Consider the following 16,951-nt stretch of genomic DNA (forward strand, 5'->3'; position numbering starts at 1 on the left):
GTCGGGAGTTTTTTGGCGCTTGCTAAAGGGCGTTAAGAAGGGCGGGCCCGCGTCGCTTCGGACCACTCAGGAGCCGAGGAGAGCGAGTGGGCGGGGCCAGGCTGAGGCTGACCGGAGGCGGGGCGCAGGGAGAATGTGGGAAGGGCCGCCTAGCCTCTCTTCTACCCAATAGAAGGCCAGAAGCCAATCCGGACCGTTGGGGAGTCCAATGGGCGTCGCCGCCAGGCCCCGTTGCAGAGCGCGTCTAGCCAATAGGCAGCGGCGGCGGGCGGGCGCGGGCGACCGGCGGTGCGGCTGAGGCGGAGCAGGCCCTGCGGCAGGAAGGAAGATGGCGGACGAGGAGAAGCTGCCGCCCGGCTGGGAGAAGCGCATGAGCCGCAGCTCAGGTGCCGCGGGGGTCGGGGCTGGGGCGGGACCACGCGGGCCCGCGTAAGCAGGGCTCGAGCTCGTCCCTTGGGCGCGGCGGCAGCGCTGCCTTCCTCCCGTGGGGTCCTGGCTCCTCCGCGTCGTCCCCGGGGTAACGGCCCCGGCCCGCCCTGTTGTGGGGACTGCGAGCCTCAGGAGCCGCCGGGAAGCCTGAGGAAGCTGAGGCAGGGGGCTGGGCGGGTGAGGGCCCGAGGAGTCCGGGGCGATGGCCCTGGCCCTGCTGGCCCGGCTGATACCTCTCGGCCTAATGCACCTGACGCCCCGGGGGGACGTCTCTGCACCTTGCTGGGCCCGGGGGCACCCCTGGGAAGGAGACACCCCAGTGCCCTGCAAAGGGCGCAGGGTGTTGCCCGGCCTCGGGTCCACAACCTACCCTTACTAACACCCCTACTGTGTACATCTAATGCTGAGTCTGCGACATCGCCGGTGACATTCTGCCAGACGATGGCCCCTGTGCTTAGGCCCGATTTAAGGGTTAGCCACAATGATAATATTGCCAGTAACAGGGCATGTTTGTCTCTGTGTCAAGCGCTTTAAGTTCTCTCTGAATTGCCGCAACTCTGGGAGCCAGGTCGTTATTACTTCCATCTTACCAGCAAGGAAACAGGTCAGAAAACTGAAGGAACTCGTCCAAGATCATTCATTTCAGAGGCCGGGGGTTGGATTAGGACCTAGGCAGTTTGCCTCCAAATCCCCCTGCCCTTGTCACTGCAAACTCCTGAGGAGCAGGCCCAGCATCTGTGGGCAGGTCCCGAGTCACTCTGCTGCCTCTAGAGCCCATAGCAATTGCATTTGCAGTAATAATTCTCCTTGGTTGAGTGCCAGGTTCTGGTGAACGGTTTGGATACATGGACTCTCCTCATTAACCCTATGAGGTTTGATCTCCTTATTCTCTGTTCCCCATTTTTCAGATGAGAAAACTGAGGTGCAGGGAGATTAGAGCCCATTGCCAAGGTTTTAGAGTGAGTCAGTAGCTCAGCTGCATTTGCATCTGGAACATGCGCTCTCGCCCACCCTCTTCTAGCCCTGGCCTGTGGCTGGGACCTCCAGCATAAACCGGATGCTCTGCCCAGCTCTGGGCCCATTTCTGCTGTTTCTGCTCAGTTCAACCCTGATGGCTTCCTTTATGGGTGACACTCCATGTCACCCAGGCGAACTGTCAGCCTTTGGAGTGGCACCCAGTAGGGTCTTTACTTCCAGCTTCTTGTTCACAGTCTTCACTCCTTCATACCCATCACTCCCTGGGTAACATCGGGCCACCAGTAATGCTGGTTCCTAGCTCTGCAACGCCGTGCACGGTGTAGTAGCTAAGAGCAGAGCTTTCGGGTGTGAAGTACCTGAGTACAGTTCCTGCCTTCCCTTGTGTGTGCCTGGAACAGAGTAAACACTCAGGAAGTGTTACCCATTGCTGCCATTCCCAGAGATGCAAAAGGTGAGGCCTCCGTTTTGTCATCTATACAATGGAGATAATAAAGGCCATCCCACTCTTAATGTGTGCCAGTTTCTGTCCTAGGCATTTTGCAGATGTGTGAGCTTATTTAGTGCTTTCTTCTTCTATTTTTGGAGATGGTCTCACTGTGTGGCTCAGGCTGCAGTGCAGCCTCTGCCTCCCAGGCTTAAGCAATCCTCCCACCTCAGCCTTTCAAGTAGCTGAGACCACAAGCGTGTACCACCACCCATGGCTAATTTTTTATTTTTTGTTTGTTTATTTATTTATTTATTTTGAGACAGAGTCTCACTCTGTTGCCCAGGCTGGAGTGCAGTGGCATGATCTTGGCTCACTGCAACCTCCGCCTCCCGGGTTCAAGTGATTCTCCTGCCTCAGCCTCCTGAGTAGCGGGGATTACAGGTGCCTGCCACCACATCTGGCTAATTTTTGTATTTTTATTAGAGACGAGGTTTCACCATGTTGGCCAGGCTGGTCTCGAGCTCCTAACCTCAGGTGATCCAGCTGCCTCAGTCTCCCAAAGTGCTGGGATTACAGGCCTGAGCCACTGCGCCCAGCCAGCTTGTTGTTTTTGTTTTTGTTTTTGTTTTTGTTTTGAGACAAGAGTCTCACTGTATCGCCCAGGCTGGAGTGCAGCGGCATGATCTTGGCTCACTGTAACCTCCATCTTCCAGATTCAAGCAATTCTCCTGCCTCAGCCTCCCGAGTAGCTGGGATTACAGACATACACCACAACACCCGGCTAATGTTGGTTGGTTGGTTGGTTTGTGACGGAGTTTTGCTCTTGTTGCCCAGGCTGGAGTGCAGTGGCACAGTCTCAGCTCACTGCAACCTCCACCTCCCGGCTTCAAGCGATTCTCCTGCTTCAGCCTCCCCAGTGGCTGGGATTACAGGCGCCTGCCACCATGCTGGGCTAATTTTTTATATTTTTAGTAGAGATAGGGTTTCACTGTGTTGGCCAGGCTGGTCTCGAACTTCTGACCTCAGGTGATCCGCCCACCTCAGCCTCCCAAAGTGCTTGTGCAGGCGTGAGCCACTGTGCCTGGCCAATGTTTGTATTTTTTTTTTTTTTTTTTATGAGACAGAGTCTTGCTCTGTTGCCCAGGCTGGAGTGCAGGGGCATGATGTCAGCTCACTGCACCCTCTGCCTCCCAGGTTGAAGCGATTCTCCTGCCTCAGCCTTCTGAGTAGCTGGGACTACAGGCGTGTACCTCCATGCCCAGCTAGTTTTTTGTATTTTTAGTAGAGATGGGGTTTCACCGTGTTAGCCAGGATGGTCTCAATCTCATAACCTCATGGTCCACCCTCCTCAGCCTCCGAAAGTGCTGGGATTACAGGTGTGAGCCACCGCACCTGGCCCAGTGTTTGTATTTTTAGTAGAGATGGGGTTACACCATGTTGGCCAGGCTGGTCTCTACCTCCTGACCTCAGGTGATCCACCCCACCTTGGCCCCCCAAAGTGCTGGGATTACAGGTGAGAGCCACTGTGCTTAGCCCTTTTTTAAATTTTTAAAAATTTAGTCCTTTCAATGACCCTAAGGTAGGAACTGTTATCTCCATTTTACAGGTGAGAACACCGAGGCCCATGGAAGATAGATCACATTTGAACCCAGATTCAGATTTGAATCCAGGTGGCCTGGCTGCTGAGTGCATGGTTTGAGTCACTCCCTGTCCCCCAGCTTCCTCTGTTCCATCACCCTGCGTTATTTTCCTCCTTGAAGTTATCAGGGATTGATACTATCCTGTGTTTCGTTTACTTGTTTAGCACCTGTCTGCTCTCACCTAGAATGTTAGCTCTCTAAGGGCAGGGACTGTATCTTGCTACATTGGCCCATGTCTGGAGAGCCTGTGGCACATGGTGGATACACCATAGATTTGTTGAATGAAGGCACCCCCTGCAAGCCAGGCCCTTACCCTGGCTTCTGGCTGTGGGCCCAGGTGGTGTCCTGGGAGCACAACCCTAGCTGAATTCCTGCCTGCCCTCCCCTCCAGGCCGAGTGTACTACTTCAACCACATCACTAACGCCAGCCAGTGGGAGCGGCCCAGTGGCAACAGCAGCAGTGGTGGGAAAAACGGGCAGGGGGAGCCCACCAGGGTCCGCTGCTCGCACCTGCTGGTGAAGCACAGCCAGTCAAGGCGGCCCTCATCCTGGCGGCAGGAGAAGATCACCCGGACCAAGGAGGAGGCCCTGGAGCTGATCAACGGTGAGCAGGGCGAGGGCAGGGGCTTGGGAGGGGGTCTTCTCCCAGGTGAGCCTTTGTAGAAGTCACATCAGACCCTTCACCCCAGCTTGCTCAGCTGCCAGGCGTGGTGTTGGCCAACACAAAAATGCCAGTGCATGACCTGACCCTGACCTTCACAGCAGCCATTCTCTTTGTTTTTTGTTTTTTTTTTTTTGAGACGGAGTCTCGCTCTGTCGCCCAGGCTGGAGTGCAGTGGCGCAATCTCGGCTCACTGCAAGCTCCGCCTCCCGGGTTCACGCCATTCTCCTGCCTCAGCCTCTCCGAGTAGCTGGGACTACAGGTGCCCGCCACCACGCCCGGCTAATTTTTTTGTATTTTTTAGTAGAGACGGGGTTTCACCGTGGTCTCGATCTCCTGACCTCGTGATCCGCCCGCCTCGGCCTCCCAAAGTGCTGGGATTACAAGCGTGAGCCACCGCGCCCAGCTGATAACAGCCATTCTCTTTTCTTTCCATCTGGCATTTGAGGGTGAGCCAGGTAGGGGCAGAGGACCCAGCCTAGGGGCTGGCAGACATAGATTCAGGTAGTAGCTGTGCCTCTGTGAACTCTGTGACCTTTGGGAGGGGACTCATGTCACCTCCCCTAGACTCAGCTTTCTCTGTAAAATGGGCATCCTCTGAGGACCATTGTGAAGGTTCAAGGGAATAAGGCAATGGATTTTGCACAGTAGGCCCTCAGTCTGTGGGAAGTGTTGTCAATAGTAATATCATCCACTAGGGGCCTGAGTCACAAACATAGGTGGATCCAGAGAGAGTGGTCAGAAAGGTAGTGAGTGCATGCAGGGTGGGGTGGCTCACGCCTATAATCCCAGCACTTTGGGAGCCCTTGGAGGGCAGATCACCTGAGGTCAGGAGTTCGAGATTAGCCTGGGCAGTATGGTAAAACTCCGTCTCTACTAAAAATACAAAGATTAGCCAGATGTGGTGACACGTGCCTGTAATCCCAGCTACTCAGGAGGCTGAGGCAGGGAGGCAGAGGTTGCAGTGAGCCGAGATCGCACCACTCCACTCCAGCCTGGGCAGCAAAGCGAGGCTCCGTCTCAAAAAAAAAAAAAAGAGGTAGTGAGTGCCAGCAGAGCTAGTGAGTTAATTCTGACCTAAGGGAGGAAGCTATTCCCTGCTCTGTTCTGTGTTTCCTCTGCAGTCTGGCACCAGGATGGCAAACTTTAAAGGCCAGATGGTAAATATTTTAGGTTTTGTGGGCCATGCAGTCTCTATCAGCTCTGCTTTGTAACTGGATGGCAGTCATAACCAATATGTAAGCAAGCACATGGTCATGGCTGTGTGCCAAGAAAACTTTACTATTTACAAAATCAGGGAGGATTTGGCCTGCAGGCCATCATTTGCAGAGCCCTCTCTAAAGCTGTCCAGTTTGGCTGCCACTCCCACCCTGTGCGGGAGGATCACTTGAGCCCAGGAGTTTGAGACCAGCTTGGGCAACATAGCAAAACCCCGTCTCTAAAAAAATAAAAAAATTAGCTGGATGCGGTGGTGCACGCCTATAGTGTCAGCTACTTGGAAGACTGAGGTGGGAGGATCCCTTGAGCCCAGGAGGCAGAGGTTGTAATGAGCCAAGATCATGCTACCGCACTCCAGCCTGGGTGACAGAGCAAGACCCTGTCTCAAAAATAAATAAGATAATGTCAAAAATTGGTTTCTCAATTGCACTGGTCATACTTTAGCTGGTGGCTGCCATCTTCAACAGCGGGAATATAAAACATTTACATTCTTGGCCTGGTGCGATGGCTCACGCCTGTAATCCCAGCACTTTGGGAGGCCAAGGCGGGCGGGCACAAGGTCAGGAGATCGAGACCATCCTGGCTAACACAGTGAAACCCCGTCTTTACTGAAAATCCAAAAAAATTGGCCTGGCGTGGTGGCGGGCACCTGTAGTCCCAGCTACTCAGGAGACAGGCAGGAGAATGGCATGAACCCGGGAGGCGGAGCTTGCAGTGAGCCGAGATCATGCCACTGCACTCCAGCCTGGGCAACAGAGCGAGACTCAGTCTCAAAACAAAACAAAACATATTTCCATTCTTGCAGTAAGTTGTGTCTGACAGCCTTTCTCAGAGTCCCCAAACCTCCTGGGCTGTCCCTACTCCAAACAACCCATCTCTCAACCATGTCCAGACAGCCTGGGTTGCTATGCAGCTCTGCCAGGTCCTGGCTATGTGATCTTGAGCAAGTTACTTAACATCTCTGGGCTTCAATCTTTTTCTCCTTCTTTTGAGACAGGGTCTTGCTCTGTCACCCAGGCTGGAGTGCAGTATTCATAGCTCACTGCAGCCTCAACCTCCTTGAGATCAGGTGATCCTCCCACCTCAGCCTCCCAAGTAGCTGGGACTGCAGGCTCATAACACCACACCTGGCTGATTTTTGTATTTTTAGTAGAGACAGGACTTCACCATGTTGCCCAGGATGGTCTCAAACTCCTGGGCTCAAGTGATCCTTCCACCTCAGCCTCCCGAAGTGTTGGGATGACAAGCATGACCCACCGCCCCCAGCTGTCAGTCTTTTTCATTTATAAAATTAGTATTAAAATAATAAGACCCACCTCACAGGGTAGTTGTGAGGACTCCTGGCTAATACAGTAAAGCGGGAGTAACAGCTCCTGGCATCGGTAAATGTTCTGTCAATGTTAGTGGTCACTGTCATTGCTGTTGTTGGTTGTGGTAGCACAGGGCCCAGCACAGAGTGCACACTCAGTCAGTATTGGGTGTTGTTTTACTCTCTCATCACTTGGTCCAGTTGGCCTGTAGGATGTTATTACACACGCATACCCCCAACATGGCATCTAGCACAGTAAGTGCCACCCGTTAGTCTTACATGTAAGCATGGTAGAGAGAAGCCGAGTTCTTGCACAGAATCTTGAAGGCTGGTTGAAGAGCCAGCCTCCTGACCTCTGAGGGCAGGGACTGGATCTCTCTCTTGCCCCTGTATTCCCATCCTGCCACACAAAGCCTGGCCCAGAGTCAGCCCTCACAGCCTTGTTTCGTGAGCCAGTAGGAAGCAAGAAGGATTCCTGGCACGGGACGGGGCAGAAGTAAAGGCCTAGGACTAGGATATAGCCAGGACTCTGGGGAAGGCTTTGCAGGGAGTGGGGGGGGTGGTGAGACCCTTCACGGGCAGGTCCCAGCCAGGTTGAGGAGGGTCCTTGTCAGGTGAGGAGGTTAGGTTCTTTCCTGGAGGCAGCAGGACATACGTGGCCATATGAGACCAGGAGAGGAACCCACAGTGCTCTGCTTTCAGCAGAGATCTGTGAAGCTAGAATGTCAAGGGCCAGGGAAGCTGGAAGGCCCAGAACCTTCAGAGGTTCTGGTTGCCCCAGAGCAAGAGGAAGAAGTGGAGGGAGAAGCCAGGAGAGAATCGCAAGATGACCCTTTGGGTCCTCCCAGCTCTAGTGGTCTCTGTTCTGAGGCTTCCGGACCCCATAAGAGTGAGCAGGAGGGTGCAGGCATTTGGGGATGGAACGGCATGAGGTGGGCTCCTGAGGGTCAGCAGAGCAGCCAGGCGCAGGACAGAGCTGCTCCAAGCAATCCTGGTGAGAGCTGGCAGAAGGCTGAGGCCGGTGGGGATAGCGAGGAGGGCATGGCTCTGGGTGTGGTGGGCGAGGGTGTCTCCCCCATCTCTGGGTTGGACAGGTGCACCTGGTAAGTAGCCAGGCCCTGAGGCCTTGCCGTAGGTACCTGCAGATTCTGGAATGTCAGCAGGAGCCTCGCCTGCCCACCTGGTGGAAGCTGTGGGAGGAATTGCAGCGAGAGGTGGTGTGACTTGAACTTGGAGGCTGGAAGTGGAAGAAGAAGTGAGAGGGAGCAGACCCGAGAGAGATTCAGGAGGCGGGATAGAGAGGACTGGGTGATGGATTAGGTGGGCAGGGGTGGGATGTCTGGGGGAGGGTCAGGGCAGAACAGCATGGCCCACCCTGGGCTCGTAGAGGGCTGGGTTTCAGTGCCAGCTGTGTGGTCTTCATTTCCTGAGCCTCAGTTGCCTCATCTGTAGAATGGGGTGGCTCTGAGGATCCAGGAGCAATGGGCTTAGTGGCTGGCACGCTCTGCATGGCAGAGCCTCAGCCCCAGTCATTCGGGTGTGGACGGTGGGGGAGCTGAGGTCAAGTCAAGGCCTCTGCTCATGGGCAGCCCCTGCTGCCACCCCACAGCCCATAGAAAGAGTTCTGGATAGGACCACAGGAGGCCTAGTGGGCTCAGCACACAGATGATGACCTTGGCCCACGACCTCCCTCTCCTGGTATCCTCCTGCCTGAGACGGTGCTGGGACAGATCTCCTCAGAGGTAGATAGGAAGGTGCAGTGAGGTGGCCCCAGCTGAGGTACCTCATGTGCAGTGTCGGCGCAGGCATTGGGCACCTGGGCCTCATTTTCTCTTCCATGAAGTGGATGTTCTCCCCTCGAGGGTTCATGCCGGGTGATCAGGAGATCATGATTTGGGCAGCTCACTCTCCAGCTGGCAGCCGGGCTAAATCTCATCAGTGCCCATTTAGATCTGGTGCTCCGCCCTTGCCCCGAAGGGACAGGCTGCCTGTAGAGAGAGCCGGGACCTCCACATTTTCTGCTGAGGCTCCTTTTCCCAGCATTGGCTCCTCTGCAGCTGCTGGGCCACAGCCAGAGGCTGTCAGGGATCCGAGGGAGTCATTGCCAGTGTCCTTGTCTAAGGAGGATGGGCCGTGGAGAAGCCCTCCCTGCCCGCTCTCCACCCAGAACTGTTGACAGCCACCCCTTATATGCCCAGGGCCTGGAGGGTCCTGGCGAGGCTGAGACTATGAGCAGCCGTCCTACTCACATACCCATCATCCCAGCATCCAGGTCAGCCCCTTTGCCCCGGGGTCCTCAAGGTCACTGGCACCCTTCCAGCCTGCTGCCCTTGGGCCGGCCTCTAGCCCCTCCTTCTGGATCTTGGTCTTCTCTGTCACCTCTTTCCCCAACCAGGCCCCTTCCCCTCTGGTGCCTGGGCAGCCTGGGGGAAGTATGCTGGAAGCAGCGTAATGATCTGGCAAGGCAGAGGAGACAGCACGTCTCAAAACATTTTTGGGGTCAAGGACTACCCCATTTGTTCCCTCACTCCCACCTAGGTCACTGAGGTGCATTAGCTTGGACTGTTGTAACAAAATAATCACAGACTGTGTGGCTTAAACAACAGTCATCACTTTCCACAGTTCTGGAGGCCAGAAGTCCATGATCCAGGTTCCCTCAGATTCTGTTCCTGGTGAGAACCCACTTCCTGGCTTGTAGACGGCTGCCCTCTCACTGTGCATTCCCCAGGCGCATGTGCCCGGAGTGAAGGAGCACAAGCTCTCTGGTGTCTCTTCTTATAAGGACACTAATCCTGGCCAGGCGCAGTGGCTCATGTCTGTAATCCCAGCACTTTGGGAGACTGAGGTGGGTGGATCACCTGAGGTCAGGAATTCAAGACCAGCCTGGCCAACATGGTGAAACTCCATCTCTACTAAAAATACTAAAAAAAAGTAGCCGGATGTAGTGGTGCATGCCTGTGATCCCAGCTACTCAGGAGGCTGAGGCAGGAGGATCGCCTGAACCTAGGAGGCAGAGGTCACAGTGAGCCGAGATCATACCACTGCACTCCAGCCTGGGTGACAGAGCCAGAGTCTGCCTCAAAAAAAAAAAAAAGGGACGCTAATCCTGTTGGATCAGGGCCCCACCCTTATGACCTCATTTAACTCTAGTTACTTCCCCGAAGTCCCCATCTCCAGATGCAGCCACACTGGAGGTTAGGGCTTTAACACATGAATTTGGGGTGACACAAACATTGAGTCCTTAACGGATGGGCAGTTTGGATCTGTCAGGGGCCTGCTCTGCAACAACCACTGCTTAAGCGGTCACTGATTCACTCCTTGGAACAGGCTCCAACGTGGGAGCAGCGGTTACCCCATTTTACAGGCCAGTTGAGTGAGGCTCCAAGAGGTAAAGTCACCTGCCAGACTCGCATTGTTCAGGAGCAGCAGAGGTAGGATCTGAACCTGATGGAGTCTGGAGTCAGCACCCATAACATGTCCTCCTGGACCTTGGGGATACACTGTGAGCAGGCTGGCTGGGGTCTGCCAGCACAGACAGGTGCCGTTCTGTTTTGCATACAATTTCAGGGGGTCCTGAACACCTTGAAGCAGGTGGAGGCCCCTACTCCAGACTGGGAGCTCCTGGAGAGGCCACCCTGCGTCTATGTGGTTCTAAGCGGGAGCCACATCGAATCAGGATGGAGCTCCAGCACCCGACAGTCCCCATCAAATTTCATGGATTTTGGTGCTGTCAGGCAAGGCTGACACATTGACTTGGAGGAGGCCCAGGAAGTCTGGCCTTAGGGTTGCAGCCTGAGTTTCAGGCAGACAGGGCATGAGATTCCAGCATTTCTGCTTCAAGCCCCGTGGTAGATCCCTGTCTCCCTCCTTCCCCATGGCCTATTTCTGTCTCATTTATTCATGAACTTCTTGAACATTCGTGAACACCTGTTTTGTGCACAGTGCTGGGTTCTGAGGGTGCAGCAATGAACAAGGCCAACCCAGCAGCCTCCATTCCTGCACTGTGAGGTGGGCAAGCAACCCACCAATAGGACAGTAGTAAATGCAGCACCCAGGGAGAGGCACCTCACACAGTGGGGGATTAGGGGAGGCTTCTGGGGGAGACCAGAGGATAGCTGGTGAGTTTCAGGCAGGACAAGAGGCTTAAACTAAGGTCTTTGAGGCGGGAGTCAGAGGATGTCATTGTCGGGGGGTCAGGTACAGGCTGAGCTAACAAGACACACAGGACCAAACCCCTCAAGGTCAGCCTCACAGAGCAGGAACTCAGCAAGAAAGTGGTTTTTTTTTGTTTGTTTTTTTTTTTTTTTTTGAGATGGAGTTTCGCTCTTGTTGCCCACACTGGAGTGCAGTGGCAACGATCTCAGCTCACTGTACCTTCTACCTCCTGGGTTCAAGAGAAAGTGCTTAAAAAAAAAATCATTCCAGCTACTTGTGAGGCTGAGGCAAGAGGATTGCTGCAGCCCAGGGGTTTGAGGCCAGCCTGAGCAATATAGTGAGACCCCATCTCTGCAAAAGGAAAACAAAAACAGTCATTGCAGGCTCCCATCATAGCAGAAGATTTTCCGAGAGAGCTGGCAGGTCAGAGGCAGATCTGGGTGATATGAGCTATTGGGGTGCCAAAGTGTGGCTTTTGTTTTTAAGCGGTATGGCTTGCACACTATGTGTGTGAGAGAGGACAACTTGGGCAGGCTGTCCAATTTCAGGGATCCCTGTGGCTGTGTCCCCAGCCCTGGCCACTGGGGGCTGTGGCAAGGTGATGCTTGTTCAGGGCCTGGGCCTGGCTCCTCAGACACTTAGCGCCTGCAGGCAGTCCTGCTTCCCTGAAGCAGGTGGGTACCCCTGGGGGCACCATGCGATCCCCTGGCTGGCTTAGTGGTCCAGACAGAAGAAGGGACAGGGGACTCCAATGCTCTGTGCCTAAGGCCAAGGAGATACCTAGAGGTTCAGGGAGAGGAGGGGTGGGAGGGGGTCCTAGCAACATCTGGTTTAAGTCGGAGTCACTGGTGGATGTGTCTGGCACGGAGGAGGACCCCATGGCAGCCCTGGAAGCGGGGCATTCTGATCAAACCAGGGCATCACGGGCAGAAGCCTCTGTAATGTGCCATCCCAACAGAAGCTGGGGCCCTGTATGGCATCAATGTCCCTGTCAGACCAGGACACGTGGGCCGGCAGGGCCAAGGATAGGGAGAGCAGAGCAGTAGAGGCTGCATCGTCCCCGGGATGCAGTCCCCATGGAGGGGAAGAATGATGACAGCAAGGGACGTTGGTCAGGGTCCTGCTCGGTGCCGGGCACTATGCTGCATGTCACAGCCACTGACACAAGACTATCAGACAGAGACGCAAAGGGATGTCAGGGCAGCAGGTCGTGGTGACATCCAGCTCAGATACCAGGACACTGGTGGCTGCCATGACGTGCAGCCAAACAGGGAGCTATGGCTGTGCTGTCACGGTGGTACCATTTCCACTGCGGTCCCAAGCAGGTCAGAGTGTGAGGCCGAGGGGCCCTGGGGACACTTGGATCAGTCCAATGTGTTCAGCAGCTGCCACGGTTGGGTGTCCAGGCCTCCCAGCACTAGCTAGGTCACCCAGCAGTGTTCCCATGGCTCTCCGACAGGCTCCAGGCCAGTGTGTCAGCTATGTATGTCCTGGGCAAGTTGGCCAGCGGGTGTGTCATGGCCTCATTTAGGTCAGAAGGAGCAGTGGGTAGAAGTGTCAGGGTGACATTAAGAAACCCCCTACTGAGTGTGTCAGTGTGACCCTCACATTGGAGAGAAGAACTGGTGTCCCTGGAGAGTGGCTGCCAGGCCATAGAGTACACGGGGCGGGTGCAGTTCACCCAGAGGGCTGCCCTGGCTTGCTGGGGCTGTTGCATCACTGGCCTAGGGAGGACACTGGAAGGGACGCCTGTTTGTGTCAGAGCAAGAGGAGGATTGGGGTAGGGCAGGCTTTGGCCCGTGGGCACCTTCCTGGGGGTGGCCTGCAGTCAGGAAGGCGGTAGGCCATTCCTCCCGACCTGGCGCACGCACAAGAGTGCATACACACACTTGCTCACACACAGTCACACCACACACACCACATGCACACACACACAGCCCTCCCTACTTGGCTTCCAAAACATGAGTCACTCAGATGCTACTCTGCTGCTGTCTTGCCCCCTCTGCCGGCAGCCCTGTTCCTCCTAACTCCACCAGCCCTGGCCTCCCCCGCCTCCTGGAGCGTCAGAGCCAATGGGCTGGTTTGGGCCACACAGGGTGGGGCCACCCTGAGTTCTGCCAGCATGCAGACTATAGGTGGGGAGCCGGGAGAAGAGCTATGTCGCCTGCCTCTGGGACCCTGGGGCTACAGCCCACGAGTGTCCCTTGCAGAGCCCACCAGGGTCCCTTGGAGGCCCATTCCAGTGCCAGGCTGTTCTTCCCAGATGGGACAGCTGAGGCCACAGGGTGCCGTGGCAGTGCTGAGCTTTCTCTGGACAGCTCTCCCATCTCTGCCCAGGGGGCCCTGGGGGCCTAGCCCCCTGCCTGGGTCAGCCTCTCCCTGCTTGCTCTCCTCTGGCCTGTCCAGCTTGGATGTAGATTTTCCCTCACGTGTGTGTGTGTGTGTGTGTGCATGTGTGTGTGCTGGCGAGAGTGACAGCGGGAGCAGGGATGTGAGACCTGCAGGGTGGCAGGGCTCATGGATGACTGGCGGGGTGCATCGAATGCTCATGCGCATGAAAGGCGCCTCTTCTCGAGTGTGGATGAGGACAGGTGTGACTGCGCATGCAGGTATGTGTGAGGAGAGGGGTTGTGGGGAGCATGTGCGCCTGTGGGGGGAGGCTTTCCCAGTGAAGTGCTGCCTCCCCCGCTGGCCAGCTCTGGAGTCCTCCATCCTGTCTGGTCAGGTCCCCCAGCCCCTGACCTGGCACTCCCATTCCGTTCCATGTCCACAGGCTACATCCAGAAGATCAAGTCGGGAGAGGAGGACTTTGAGTCTCTGGCCTCACAGTTCAGCGACTGCAGCTCAGCCAAGGCCAGGGGAGACCTGGGTGCCTTCAGCAGAGGTGCGCAAGGAATGGGCCCCACCAGGTCAGGGGACCCTTACCACCCTGAGGGGTAGAGGCCAGGAGGGTCTGGGCACTGGGCTCCCGGGTGCCACACCGGCCTTCGGGGTCCAGCAGGTGGCAGCACAACCCCTTCCTCAGGCTTCAGAGGCTGCTCTGCTGGGCAGGGCCAGGGCCACACAGGGAGGGGGCTGCAGCACTTTCTTCCTGGCATCATCTCTACCCCGGGGGCACGGTCTCTTGTGTGTCTAAGCACAGATGTCCTCATCCCGGGCCCACCAAGGCGGGTATGTCCTGTCCTCTGCCTCTTCCTTTTTGTGGTTTAAGGTTAGGGGCCCTGAGAGTCCCAGGGCATGTCCCCCAGAATCCCTCTCGAAGGTGGGGAAACCAGGGGTGAGAGGAGGTGGCCCTGAGTTTAGGCCTGTCTGGCCAGGACAGTGGAAATCAGGGACAGAGGGGACTAGGCCTCTTCCTCTTCCTCCTCATCAGTCCTCGGGGTCTGCAGAACATCAGGGAGAGGCCAGGATGGGTTGCAGGGTGTGGTGTGCAGGTGTCTTAGTGGGGCGGGGCAGCAGCATGGGGCCGGGCAGCAGCATGGGGCCAGCAGCTGCCCATCTGCTCTGAGGAGGCTGATGGGACAGATGACATAGCAGGGCTGGGAACCGGGCCCAGGGAGACGAGTTCACCACCGAAGTGGCCCCTAAATGCATGGCGGCGGCCACAGCCCTGCCTGCCATCCTTCATGCTGTCCTCAGGCTTCCCAGGGCCTCCTTAATGGCCCTGCCACCCCCAGCTGGGCCGCCGCTCAGCACCAGCAATAAACACGGTGACAGATGAGTGTGGACGAGTGTGAGGCTCAGCGCAGGCAGGAGCCCCATCTGTCTCGGCTGCCGCCCGCCCTGCCTCATCCTGGCCTCTGCCAGCCCAGCCCTGACACCCCCCACCGCCCCTCCTGGCTCCCAGGTCAGATGCAGAAGCCATTTGAAGATGCCTCGTTTGCGCTGCGGACGGGGGAGATGAGCGGGCCTGTGTTCACGGATTCCGGCATCCACATCATCCTCCGCACTGAGTAGGGGTGGGGAGCCCAGGCCTGGCCTCGGGGCAGGGCAGGGCGGCTAGGCCGGTCAGCTCCCCCTTGCCCACCAGCCGGTGGCCGAACCCCCCACTCCCTGCCACCGTCACACAGTATTTATTGTTCCCAAAATGGCTGGGAGGGGGCCCTTCCAGATTGGGGGTCCTGGGGTCCCTACTCTCTGTCCATCCCCAGTTGGGGCTGCGACCGCGAGATTCTCCCTTAAGGAATTGACTTCAGCAGGGGTGGGAGGCTCCCAGACCCAGGGCAGTGTGGTGGGAGGGGTGTTCCAAAGAGAAGGCCTGGTCAGCAGAGCCGCCCCGTGTCCCCCCAGGTGCTGGAGGCAGACTCGAGGGCCGAATTGTTTCTAGTTAGGCCATGCTCCTCTGTTCAGTCGCAAAGGCGACCCATGCGGACCATGAGGTCCCATGCGGCCCAGCCATGGGCCCTCTGAGCAACTGTGCAGCACCCTTTCACCCCCAATTAAACCCGGAACCACTGCTGTGCTCTCCTGTGTCTCATTTCTCCTCAGGGAAGCATAGTGGGGAAGATGTCGCGGGGAGGGGATCACGGCCCCCCCCCATCCTAAGGGTCCCAGCTGCAAGTTCTCCCCCGAGGCTTCCCCTTGCCCTGGGCCAGGGGGAGTCCTAGCAGCTGGCTTTCGGGGACATGAGCACTGTCCAGCTGCCCAGCACCCTGAGATCTGCTTCCCTACCATCTCAGGGGCTTCCGGAAGGTTCGTGGGTCCAACCCGGCACCTGGCCCAGCACCCACTGCAGCTGCGGTTACCATGACAACAGGGCCCTCCTGGACTGGAGGGGGCTCCTGCAGGGAGGGGGATGGGAGCAGACACCGCTTCTAGTGCCTGAAGGTGGAGCAGAGGGAATCCTGGGGCGGGTGGCGGGGAGATGGTGTCCCCCGCCAGTGTGGGGGCTATGGATGTGGCCTGCCTGACCCCCATCCCCTGTTCAGTCGGGGGGGCTGTGGGTCTAATGGAGAAGTGGTTATGCCTGCATGCCCTGTTCCCCCTCCACTTGATGGGGACCAGCCCAGATTGCGCGGGTGCCTGGCTGGCAGAGCTTAGGGACCTGAGCAACTAAAGCCTGGCCCCAGGGGACCTCCCCTCCCCCAAGCGCTGAGTTTCTAATAAAGGCCAAGCCTCATAAACAATCACCTGCGCCCGCTCCCATCTGGCTGGCTTCGGGAGCAATCGCTCATTCGCCTGCTGCCTGCCTGCCGGAGCGTTTGTCATTAGGAAGGTTTAATGGATTTCCTCTCAGCTCCAGAGGGCTGGGGAGAGCCGGCTGCATGGATACACCGCCAGGCAGAATGTTCTCCCATCGCCTGGTGGAGGGGGGTTGGGAGTGAGGCAGCTCTGCCACCATTCACACCAACAGTTGGATGTGGGGTTGGGGAAGTGACTGCACCCCTCCTGGAACAGTGGAGGCCCTGGGTCTGGAAGGATCGGATATTAGTGGCTGGGGCCCAGAGGGTTTGCTGAGTTCCACTCCAAGGTGAAGAATGGGCTTTGTGTCCTGACTGTCAGCAGCAGAGGGGGCTCTCCCAGGGAAGGCTGTGCATCATTCTGTGTAGGAGCCGCTGCCCCCTACCCGTGTGTGTCTGCGTTTGCCCAAGAATGTGTGGGGCCATGTGACTGGCTGTCTCTCTGTGTCCTGTGCGTTTTGGGAGTCCTCCGGTTCTGGGTGTGACCACCTGCCCCTCCAGGTACCCCCTTCCCTTGTCTATCTGTGCAGTGGCCAAAACCCAAATGAGAATGTCGCTGTTAGGTAAACATGCCTCCAGAGCCCACTTCGGGGCCGGTGATTCATTATTAAGCAGCTGCGCATTCCCTCACCTCCCACCCACCCCCTCCTGCCTAGAACCAGGGCATAAATCCCAGGCCTTTAGGATGGTGACAGTGTAGTCTTCCCTAGTGCCACTTACAGGCACCTCCCAGGCCAGACCCGCCCCAGGGTGCCCTTGGCTTCTCTACGTGCCCTTGGCTTCTGTGGCCGCTGGGCAGGGCTGGAGCAGGTCACCTTGGGGTAAACGGGATTACTGCCGCAGGACAGGAGTTGGCTTCGCTGTGCCCACGTCCGTGATGAGAGGGGAAGTCAGTGAGTTAGCAGTGGATAGCCGAAGATGCACACACACACACACAGGTTGATCCTGGCCTGG

The 16,951-nt window shown here is 56.9% G+C and overlaps 1 protein-coding gene across 1 annotated transcript; it reads left to right on the forward strand.

The window, feature by feature from the left end:
• Positions 1 to 182: 182 nt before the first annotated feature.
• Positions 183 to 15,273, forward strand: PIN1 (peptidylprolyl cis/trans isomerase, NIMA-interacting 1). Its single transcript, XM_032169604.2, has 4 exons — positions 183 to 386; positions 3,866 to 4,078; positions 13,591 to 13,701; positions 14,665 to 15,273. Exons 1-4 carry the CDS (start codon positions 329 to 331, stop codon positions 14,772 to 14,774), a joined length of 492 nt encoding a protein of 163 aa, XP_032025495.1. The 5' UTR covers positions 183 to 328; the 3' UTR covers positions 14,775 to 15,273.
• Positions 15,274 to 16,951: the final 1,678 nt, after the last annotated feature.

Source organism: Hylobates moloch, unplaced genomic scaffold (assembly GCF_009828535.3).
Source record: "Hylobates moloch isolate HMO894 unplaced genomic scaffold, HMol_V3 SCAFFOLD_12, whole genome shotgun sequence".
Classification (NCBI taxonomy): Eukaryota; Metazoa; Chordata; class Mammalia; order Primates; family Hylobatidae; genus Hylobates; species Hylobates moloch.

Excerpts from the sequence above, each read along its gene's own strand:
- PIN1 (XM_032169604.2), top strand. The coding sequence starts at position 329 with ATGGCGGACGAGGAGAAGCTGCCGCCCGGCTGGGAGAAGCGCATGAGC. Across the intron at positions 4,079-13,590 it reads GGCCCTGGAGCTGATCAACG|GCTACATCCAGAAGATCAAG; the intron begins GTGAGCAGGGCG and ends CCATGTCCACAG. Across the intron at positions 13,702-14,664 it reads CCTGGGTGCCTTCAGCAGAG|GTCAGATGCAGAAGCCATTT; the intron begins GTGCGCAAGGAA and ends CCTGGCTCCCAG.